This window comes from Leopardus geoffroyi, chromosome C2 (assembly GCF_018350155.1).
Source record: "Leopardus geoffroyi isolate Oge1 chromosome C2, O.geoffroyi_Oge1_pat1.0, whole genome shotgun sequence".
Classification (NCBI taxonomy): domain Eukaryota; kingdom Metazoa; phylum Chordata; class Mammalia; order Carnivora; family Felidae; genus Leopardus; species Leopardus geoffroyi.
Window position 1 is genome coordinate 71,616,081 of NC_059333.1, and position 11,625 is coordinate 71,627,705.

General features: G+C 38.0%; 1 protein-coding gene and 1 non-coding gene across 4 annotated transcripts in view; both read right to left on the reverse strand.

Moving 5' to 3' along the window:
• The window catches only part of FYTTD1 (forty-two-three domain containing 1), a 31,249-nt gene extending 21,556 nt beyond the window's left edge, over positions 1–9,693 (reverse strand). The window contains exons 1-2 of one of the 3 annotated variants that reach the window (XM_045502404.1): positions 9,343–9,693; positions 3,720–3,848 (exon numbers count right to left, since the gene is read on the reverse strand). In XM_045502404.1, the coding sequence (XP_045358360.1) occupies positions 3,720–3,848; positions 9,343–9,448 (235 nt within the window). In that variant the 5' untranslated portion in view covers positions 9,449–9,693. Of the gene's footprint in view, positions 1–3,719; positions 3,849–6,048; positions 6,107–8,313; positions 9,230–9,342 lie in introns of those variants that run through there. The other 2 variants (XM_045502406.1, XM_045502405.1) reach the window with 2 other exon arrangements.
• Positions 4,039–4,123, reverse strand: TRNAR-UCG. Its single transcript has one exon. It is a non-coding gene; the product is annotated as a tRNA-Arg (tRNA).
• Positions 9,694–11,625: the final 1,932 nt, after the last annotated feature.

Here is an 11,625-nt window from a genome sequence, read left to right on the forward strand (position 1 = left end):
CAACTACTACCTCTATGAAGGTCCCTTCACATTTTCAGCTGTACTAGAGCAGTTGTTTAACCCTAGTCATGTATCAGAATCACGTATGGAGCTTAAAAAAAAAAAAATCCCCAGGCCCTCCTTCTGCAGATTCTGCTTCAGTAGAAATAGAGTGCAACCAGAGCATTGTTCTAGTTTATAATGCTCCACAGGTGTGACCAAGGTTGAGAACAATTAAAACTAGAGACAGGAATTTTCATCTTTGAATCCTCTGCTCAATCCCTTCACGAATTTCTTTCACACACTTACTGACTTGCCTCAGTAATTTCTGGAGTCTGATTTGAGAAGTTATAAAAATCTTACACAAAGATTTGAGGGTTTTTTTTTGGGAAATGTCGAATCAGAGTGAATGCATTACTGACTCCTTTCCAAAGCAGTATACAAATATTTTCCTGTCTCTTCTACCTCTAAAAGAAACAGCATTCTCAAATTTTTTGGTCTCAGGACCTCTTTATACCCTTAATTATTGAGAGCTCTAGAATTTTTGTTTCTGTGGGCTTATGTTTATGGATATTATCACACTTTAGAAATGAAAACTAAATATTTAAAAACTATTTGTTATTTCATTAAAACAACAATAAACCTAATGCAGGGTAAATAACATTTTTAATGAAAAATAACAATCATTTTCTAAAAAAAACCACAAAAATATTTAAAAGGAAGGGCAGCATTGTTTTTATATTTTTGCAAATCTCTTTGGTGTCTGCCTTAATAGAAGATAGCTAGATTCTCATATCTGCTACCACATTCAATTTAATTATCACACATCATGTAGACTCTGGAAAACTCCACTATATATTCATGCGAATAAGAGTGAAAATACAATTAATGTCTTAGTATCATTATAAAAATAGTTTTGACCTTATGGATGCCTTGAGTCTTGGAGATTCCCCAGGATCCCTGGACAATACTTTGAGAACTGTCACTATATGGTATTGCCCCACTGAAGAATATTTAGGTTGTTTATACAAATATTTAATGAGTGACTATATTTTGGGCAAAGATTTAGGAAGATTTTATTCACTTATTTGTTCAACCATCAAAAATGATTTATTGAGAGGGGCACCTCACTGGCTCAGTGGTATAGCATGTGACTCTTGATCTAGGGTTCTAAGTTTGAGCCCCACAGCTGGCTGCAGAGATTACTTCAAAAAATAAAATATTAAAAAATAATAAGTAAAAATTATTTGAGGGGTGCCTGAATGGCTCAGTTGGTTAAGCGTCTCAATTTCAGCTCAGGTCATTATCTTGTGGTTCATGGGTTCGAGCCCCGCGTCAGTCTCTGTGGTGAAAGCTCAGAGCCTGGAACCTGCTTCAGATTCTGTGTCTCCCTCTCTCTCTCTCTGCCCCTCCCCCACTCACATTGTCCCTCTCTCTCAAAAACAAATAAAACATTAAAAATTTTTTTAAAAATACAAAGTTACCTGGTATTTTAAAAAATAAAAATAATTTGAGAGCCTGCCAAAGGCTCTCTGTCTTAAGTGTTCTCTTACCTCAAGCTAACATCCTCACTGACATTACAATGTGGAAATCTGAACTTCTAACCAATCAGAATTTGAGACAATCTCCTATCTCTCTGCACATTCAGTGACAGCAACAGCTGTTCTATTTTAGGCTCTGTCACATGTAATTGGAGAACAAGCACAAGTTCAATCTTATAAGATCATAAGCTACCCCTAGATATCATTTATCTTAAGGCTCAGATCATAACCCCCATAAAAGGAAAGCTTTTCTGATCCTTCATGGACTAGATCCTATTTCACCTTATCCATTAAACCACCACTGATTTTCTTAGCACAAAATCTGTCTGAAGTCCTATAGTACTGTTGGAATTTCTCTTATGACATTTCTCAACTCCATGTTTTTCTGTCTTATCTTTGTTTTTAGAAATTCCTTGAAGTAAAAGATCGCATCTTTAAATATCCTGAGAACCTGGTCAGTTCAAGAAATTTATCACATATTTAACATATGGCTAGTGTAAACAAATGTATTTCTGGCTTCTATGATTTGCTTTGAAGTTATTTTAAAGCAAATCATATATAATATGGTATGCTGAATAACATAAGTCTTTAAATATAAATCACTGGAATTAAACATCATTTGCTACAACTAGATTATGTCACAAAATTTACTTGTTTATATTTAAAAAATTAGAGAAGAATAAAATTTTTTGTAGGGTCTAACCTCAGTTACAAACATATTTTGAGGGTATGATGGCATATTAACTGTTAGATATAGAACTAAATACAATCATGTTAAACCCACTGATAATGATTTTTTATGGTTTTTAACACACAGGATAAAACTCAACTTGGAGCTAGTTTATGAAACATTTTTTACATGTGTAAAAAAAAGATCTAGAGTTTTTTAATTTGAACAAAAGTTTATTCTAAAACACTGATATAGGGGCGCCTGGGTGGCGCAGTCGGTTAAGCGTCCGACTTCAGCCAGATCACGATCTCGTGGTCCGTGAGTTCGAGCCCCGCGTCAGGCTCTGGGCTGATGGCTCAGAGCCTGGAGCCTGTTTCTGATTCTGTGTCTCCCTCTCTCTCTGCCCCTCCCCCGTTCATGCTCTGTCTCTCTCTGTCCCAAAAATAAATAAACGTTGAGAAAAAAAAAAAAAATTTTAAAACACTGATATAACTGCAAATAAATTAGTCATATACAGTTAGTAGGGTTCAGTTATTGCCTTAAATTCATTTTGGAACAAGATGGCTATAAATAAATAAGCTTCCAAAGTGTCAAAATTAGGGGCGCCTGGGTGGCGCAGTCGGTTAAGCGTCCGACTTCAGCCAGGTCACGATCTCGCGGTCCGTGAGTTCGAGCCCCGCGTCGGGCTCTGGGCTGATGGCTCAGAGCCTGGAGCCTGTTTCCGATTCTGTGTCTCCCTCTCTCTCTGCCCCTCCCCCGTTCATGCTCTGTCTCTCTCTGTCCCAAAAATAAATAAACGTTGGAAAAAAAAAAATTTAAAAAACAAAACAAAACAAAACAAAAAAACAAAGTGTCAAAATTAGCTATATACGTAGAGTTCCAAGATTATTAGGTCATATCTAAGGCACTCTATTCCGAGTGTTACCTCTGGAGGACTTAACAAATCCTAAAAGTCCTAGATTATAATGCAAACACTCTGGAAATATTTTCCATGTAGAACAGAAGTCTCCACACACTTAAAAAGTTCTCATATAGAAAAGGGAGTTTGTTTCCTGTAACTCCATAGAGTTAATAGGTAGGCATGATTCAATTCAAATTAAAAGAACTTTGTAGTAAATAGAGCTATCTCCAATAATGGAGTTGTCTTTTGAGGTGGTATGCTTTCACTGAAGATGTGGATGCTGGAGTTATGTAACTTTTCACCAGATAAACTATTAAAGAAACACCTGAGGAGGAGCTAAAACCTCATGATATGTAAGATCCTTTACAATACTGTAGCCCTAAATATAATTTATACTATTTATACATTGGGGTTACTTTAAAAATCCCATAATACTGTTAAGAAACAGGGTTATCACCTACTTAAGGCAACTTAACATGTTTACCAGATTTCAATATTAAACAAAAATCTGAAAGTAATCACAAAGGGTACTAACATATTTCCTCCATGTTTTAAGTATGTATTAAAAATAATATACTATGAACCCACAAATAACAGATCTTTATTGAAGCTTACTTGTAAAACTTACCAGAATTCTGTTGGATTCCCCATCGTACTCTCATCCTGAATTGTCGGGCACTACTTTGCTGGAGTCTTCTATTTAGTCTTGGAAAATTCTGCTTTTTTCCCTCCTTTCGATTCAATTTGATGATATCATCTGTGATATAGGAAATGTAATTATTTTCATTTTAACTTAATGACTCAATCACTCAGTCTCATTTTCTTTTTTTTTTTTAAGTTTATTTATTTTTGAGAGAGAGAGATACAGAGTGTGAGCTGGGGAGGGGCAGAGAGAGACGGAGACACAGAATCCGAAACAGGCTCCAGGCTCCAAGCTGTCAGCACAGAGCCTGAGGTGGGGTTCGAACCCACGAACCGTGAGATCACAACCCAAGCCGAAGTCGGATGCCCAACCGACTGAGCCACCCAGGCATCTCACTCAGTCTCAATTTCTAGTTGATAGATTTCCCAACTTGTTTGCTACTTTGAAAGCACTTTCCTAAGAGGATAATAGTAAGATAAAAAAAAAAAAAATCAGCCAATATACTTGGAATACTAAAGAAAGGTTTGGTAGGAAAAGTTCAAATCAATCCCCAAAGCAGATATACCAATTAATAAAGATGTCCATTATCCCTAGTATTTATCTGACACATAAATAATCAAAAATCTGTTTACAAAAATTACTCTTATTTACTTTCCACAATCACAGAAGTCTCCAGTTTTTAAGCTTTTTAAAAAAATGTTTATTTATTTTGAGAAAGAGAGAGCAGAGGCGCCTGGGTGGCGCGGTCGGTTAAGCGTCCGACTTCAGCCAGGTCACGATCTCGCGGTCTGTGAGTTCGAGCCCCACGTCGGGCTCTGGGCTGATGGCTCAGAGCCTGGAGCCTGTTTCAGATTCTGTGTCTCCCTCTCTCTCTGCCCCTCCCTCGTTCATGCTCTGTCTCTCTCTGTCCCAAAAATAAATGTTGAAAAAAAAATTTAAAAAAAAAAAAAAAAAAAAAAAAAAAAAAGAAAGAGAGAGCACAAGCAGGGGAGGGGCAAAGAGGGAGGTAGAGAGAGAATCCCAAGTAGGCTCCATGCTGTCAGCACAGAGCCCAACGCAGGGCTCAAACCCACAAATGATGAGATCGTGACTCAGCCAAAATCAAGAGTCAGATGCTTAACCAACTGAGCCACCCAGATTCCCCCAAGTCTCCGGTTTTTAAAGATGACCATCTTGGGGCACCTAGTGGTTCACTCAGTTAAGTATCCGACTTCTGCTCAGGTCATGATCTCACAGCTTGTGGGTTCAAGCCCCTTGTGGAGTCTGTGCTAACAGCTCAAACAGAGCCTGGAACCTGTTTTGGATTCTGTGTCTCCCTCTTTCTCTCTCTGCCCCTCCCGGACTCACATTCTGCCTCTCTCTCAAAAATAAATAAACATTAAAACAAAATTTTATTTTTTTTATTTTATTTTTTTTTGTAATTTAATGTTATTTATTTATTTATTTATTTTTTTAATATATGAAATTTATTGTCAAATTGGTTTCCATACAACACCCAGTGCTCATCCCAAAAGGTGCCCTCCTCAATACCCATCACCCACCCTCTTCTCCCTCCCACCCCCATCAACCCTCAGTTTGTAAAACAAAATTTTAAAATTAATGGAAACAGACAAGTAAACAGCAAATATGAAATCAAAAAACTACATGATTAAGGTATAGCACAAAAAGAAAGTACTATGGGTTCTCCACTCTTCTAGCAAAATAATTCAGGATTATCTTGTTTTTCTTTCTACCTGATCCTTCAAAGCCTCGCTTTCAAACTCTCCTACCGAAGTAATTCACAAACATAACATTGCTCTAAAACCACAGCACAACAATGTGAATGAAGGTCAGGAAACTATACTCTAGATTTCTATTTACAAATGTTAAAACAAAGTTACTAGAAGCCAAAAATACTCAAATACCCAAATAACTAAATTAAATATTAATAAATATTTATTAACAAATATTAATAAAATTTTATTTCTCTCAATTTTTCAGGGTGCCTGGCTGGCTCAGTTAGAAGAGCATGTGACTCTTGATCTCAGGGTCATAAGTTCAAGCCCCGTGTCAGGTGTAATTTTTAATAAAAAATTTAAAAATATCCAAATACTTTCTCCACAGTCCCAGCTCCAATATTACGTTTGATAATTGATAAAGCAAATAGACCTGGTCAACAACTTCATAAAATTTCACAAAACTAACTAACTTCTATTATTTTTTCCAAGCTGCTCTAAACACAAAGAACCTAACAACTATATGAATATAGTCTTTTCTAAAGTAAAAGAAGCAATTATATATTATAGGGATCCTTTCTTATATATTACTACATTACCTAACCCAGCAGTAATCTTTAAAACTTCATCACAAATACTCATTAAAATAATTCGAATCTCCCCAAAGTAGTTTATCTTCTTGAGATCAGTCCTTCAATATACATAAATTCATCCAAGTTAAAGACACTCAAAAACACTTATTTTAAAATAAAAAGGCTTCATGAAATCAGATACATGAACATGTTAAATTCTCAAGAGACAGGGAATATTTTTGAACACTTTCAAAACACTACTTTCCTTTAACAAGTGCTACTTATTCTTCACCAGAAGTCTGAAATCTCAGAGCCATGAAAGTACACACAAAAAACTGAATTTGCTGGGAACCATTAAAAAAAAAGAGGCAGAGTATAATTTTGACTAACAAGGTTATTTTTGAAATATGGCATTTTAGAGTATAAACATAACTAAAAATTAAAAGTAGCAGGGGCACCTGACTGGCTTAGTCAGTAGAGCATGCAACTCTTGATCTCACGGTCATGAGCCATAAATTGGGCATGGAGCCTACTTAAAATAAAAAAAGATAAAAACTTTAAAGCAGCAAGGCATACAAATATGAAATTGTTTTATATTTAAATGCTTTATTATCTAAATCCTCAAGTTAAATGATCTATTATGGATTCTTCCAATTTAAAAGAAGAAAATCACTTTTTCCTATTCAGGTAGATAGAGTATGTATCAAAACAAAAATTCATTACAATGAGCTACTTTTATGAAAAAGTTTCTTCCATGAATATATATATGTGTATGTATGTATACATATGTTGTCCATGTATATATATAATATACGTGTATGTATATAACATAAAATGTATGTATATATATATAATATGTATATATATTATATATATGTATGGTAATAACAGGGGCATATACATGGGCCATACACAGTAATAACATATATATACATGATAATAGGAGAATATATATGGTAATAATAAGAGTACCTAACATTGCACATGTATTCATTTAATTCTCACAAGAATTCTATGAAGTATTATAATACCTATTTTAAAATTAAGAAACTGAGCCAGAGTGAGGCCACCTATTGGTAACCTTGGTAGATGTATATAAATATTCATATAATTCATACAGCCACCATTTAAAACAAACAAAAATCGTATTCTAAACCTCTGCAGACCTGATAAAATGGAATATTCACAAAGCATGACTGTCTAAAATAGCCATTTTATTTCTCTCAATTTCTCAGGGTGGCTGGCTGGCTCAGAAGAACATGCAACTCTTGATCTCAGGGTCATAAGTTCAACCCCATGTCAGGTGTAGAGACTACTAAAAAAAATACACTTAAAAAAGCAGGTATCATCTCTTCCTCCCGTTTCTGTAAAATTCTCAACTTAAAAAAAAAAAAAAAAAAAGGAAAGAATACTATATATTCTTGGGAGAGAAAAGAAACCAAGGTCTATTTTAGCTATCCACAGCACTTCATTTCTACCTCAAAGAAAATTAGCCCTGTTTTCTTCACTTGAACATCCTAACCACCAAACAAAATGCGTTAAAAAAAGAACCTAGAAACTTGAGAAATGAATTGGTTATGAAAATACATGTTTAACATTTCCTGCAACATCTACAGGGTTTTTGTTTTTGTTTTTTTTACTTGTATGATTTGGGACAAGTTATTTTCCTATGGCTCAGGTTTTGTAAAATGGGAATAACAACAATGGCTTATATCGTGTTTATATGTAAATATAGTGCTTACTGTGTACCAGGTACTGTTCTAAGCAGTTTACATATGCCTATTAAATCATTTAACATAGCAACCCTCTGAGGGAGATAAGCACGGTCATTATCATCATCTTTTTACAGATGAAACACGAGAAACAAGTTCCCTGTGACCACATGGGCTAGTAAGTGGCAGAGGATCTGAATTGAGACAGTGTGGTTCTGGATTCAATGCTCTTTACTATTAGGAGCACGTACCTCAGAGTTACTAGGAGGCTAAACTGAGTTAACACACATAAAATGTTTCGTTCAGTGCCTGCAAGGTAGTAAGCGCTCAATACTACTTGTTACTATATTCTTCTTGGCCTTAGCTGAAAAGGTTTCTCATTTCTTTAGAGCTCATTACTATAAACAAGACAAGACTTGAGGCCAAACCTATCATTTCTGATGATTTACTTAATTCACATATTGGATTCTGACGTGCACTAATCACAGAAATCCAAGAGTTCTTGAGTTTTGACAAAAAAAAAAACAAACAAACAAACAAACAAAAACTGTGCAGATGAACCACAGCAAAAGAAAAATACCTTCCTTGGGAAAGTTACACCTCTGCATCCGCCTCTCAGGTACTTTTCAAACACTTATGCGAAAACCTGCAAGCCACCGAAAGCACTGGCAGAACTAACTCTATCTAATAACCATAACTTGAATTTTGACAAAAAGAGACTAATTTTCAGGCCAGCTAATCCAGAGACTAATGCCTCACCTGTGTTAGGTCTGAATTTTCAACTGAATCCCCAACCCTCCTCCTTTTTCCATAATCTTCACCAAACCACCCCACTCATGGGCTAGACCCCATTGCTTCTCCCGGCTTCCCGTTAATCCGTGTCAGTCTCCGTCAGTTTTTGCTTTCTTCCTAATTAGCAAACTTTAAGCCTGATTAAGGAGCGCCCCTTTCTAGGCACCTCCTAGTAAAACACCATCTGAGGAAGCCCGTGTCTGACGGTATTTTCTGAAAAACGCTCTCGGGTCCGCGCCCCCGATGTGACCCCGAGGTCTGGCGCCCGTCAGAAATGGCCAACTCCCGGGGGCGTCTCTGCGTTTCTCGCACCGCGCCAGGCGTAGGCCTGGCCACACAAAATGCCCAACAAGCCCTCCTCCGGAACCAGCGACTCTAACCGAACGCAGACCCAGCCGGGCTCTCAAAGGGCTTTCTTCAGGAGGGACGGCTTGGTCGGACCTTTCCCCTCGCTCGCCTGATAACGCCCACAGCGAACACGCTCGAGGGGAAACCCGAGGAGTTTTCCTCACAAAGAGCCGGGGTCGCCCAAGAGTGGTAGCGCCCCTCGACCCTCCACCTCCCGGCCCGCAGCGCCATCCGCCCCCACTGTCCCTGCACAGACACGGCCCCGCCGAGGGGACGCCCGGGTCCCTCCGGCCCGACCGCGGCAGCGGCTGGCGCTCCCCTTGTCCCCACGGGCCCTCACTTGGTTCCGCCCACCCGCAAAAAAACTCGACCGACAACTGCGGCCAACCGCCCCCTCCCCCACAAACCGCGCTACTTGGTTCCACCCACACCCTCCCCCCACTCCAACTCGGTCCAACTCGCTCCTTACCCAAAGACATATCAATTTTGTCAAGGTTTTCATTGCTGCGGGCTTTCGCCGCCGCCGGCGGCGGGGTCGCCGTGGCTCCCACTAACCGGGTACCAAACCGGTTCATGGTTGGGGACGTCGCGCTGGAACAGTCAGCGGAGAAGGCCAGAAACTGAGGCCTGCCACCTCCCACTCACGCACGCAGACTAGCTGCACCGAGGGAACGCGCACGCGTGCTGGCCGCGCCTTCGCTCTCCCACCCGCGGCTGCGGGAGGGGGGCGGGTTGCGGGGGGGAGAGGCTACAGAGACGAGAGGCCGGCGAGAGCGGCTACACGCGGGGACATGATCCTAGCGGCCCTTGATGGACCGGAGGAAACATTGCACCCCTGCTCTGGGCGCTTGCAAGGGCCGCTGTTTTCGCTATTTCCCTTTCCGCCCAAATTGGGGAATACTGGACCCTCAGCGCGTCAGAGTCGCATGCCTTAAATGAGATTGTGTTCCTCCACTCCTTCCTGCTACAGAAAGGCTCCCTAAGCTTTGGTACACACGAACCTTTCACACCCCACTGCAATGCAGCCTCAGAGGCAGGGTAGACCCCATCCAGCTTAGATTGCAGAAACTGCGACCCAGCTCCCCTCTCCCAGGCCAGCTCCTCCACCTGCAACATGCGGAGTCGCCTCGTCTGCACGCAGAAGAAAAGATGCAGTGACAATTCTTGCGTCACCTTACCAATAAAAGCAAATGCTAACGTTTCCCGTATCTGTACCACTTCTCAACCGGCACTGTTAAAACATTTTGCACGGTACTAGCTACCTTAATAACACTTCATCTTCCCTTGGGAGAGGGGTAAGTACCTCTGCTTGTTTGGCTGCATTTTTCTCTAATTCATTTGTGTTGGGAATTGATAGGATTCGTTTTTCTTTCTAATCATCCTTGTAGGAAAACTTCATAATATCTTATGAATTTCTACATAATAACTTTTTTTCCTATTTACAAAACATGATATTTTCTCTCTTACCTCTTTCTCCTCCAAAGCAACTGTGCTTGTATGGAAGCATTTAGGTTATATTACCCTCATAACAGCTTAAAACTATCTAAGACATTTGCATCTAAGGAAAAAAAAAAAAAAAAAGGACAGGTATTCCTCCATTTAGAAATCTCCGCCACTTTTCTCCTGTCTACTTCCTAAAATTTTATTTGCATAGAAATAAACCCGTGACGTAAAGCATCTCAAAACCACAGTACCCTGCACTTAATTTTTCCCCCCATGACAAAAATATAACCATATAAGAAGAGTGAATCAACCCAGGACACATCTATGAAGCAGTACAAGAAACTTTAATGGTAAAGGAAGATTTGCACTAAAAACTCAAGAACAGTATTTGTCATGTCAAGGAGAGTAGCATATATGCTCTTAGCACAATGTGCTTGATTTTGTTACTATTCCACCCAGCAGCTACCACCCCTCTCCTGACTGCTAAGAACTAGGAAAAATGGGTTATAGAGATAAAAGTATGAGGGAGACCTAGATTTTATTGAGTGGTACCTTTTTCACTCCATTCACTGTGTGAGCTTGGGAGACTGTCTGGGTCTCATACTCATCTGCAAAACAAGAATTAGTTATACTAAATACATACATTATACTTAATTATTTTTGGATTTCTTAGGGTTCTAAAATCTTCTAAGCATGAAAACATTTTTCTCCACACTATCATTCTTCCCCTAGAAATAACTTCTATAATCTCTGGTTATTTGTGAGAGTAAACTACAGGGAAGAACATTAGGTTTTTAATTTTATGAAGGAAACTGAATGTATTTAGAGTTTGGATGCATTCTGTACTTCAGGTATTAATAGGACAGATAATAAAAATCCCAAATGTATAAAATCCTACCCACCACCAATATATGTATATATATATATATATATATATATATATATATATATAATATATATATTGTTATATACATAATATATATAAAATATATTGTTATATACATAATATATATAATGTATATAAAATATATTGTTATATACATAATATATAATGTATATAATATATATTGTTATATACATAATATATATAATGTATATAAAATATATTGTTATATACATAATATATAATGTATATAATATATATTGTTATATACATAATATATATTATATATATTGTTATATACAACATATATAATACATATTGTTATATACATAATATATATAATATATATAAAGATTCCCTTTTATCCTTATCTTCTCCCCAAAACTGAAGCTCTACTCCAAATTTCCTTAACTTTAAAAGGAACAT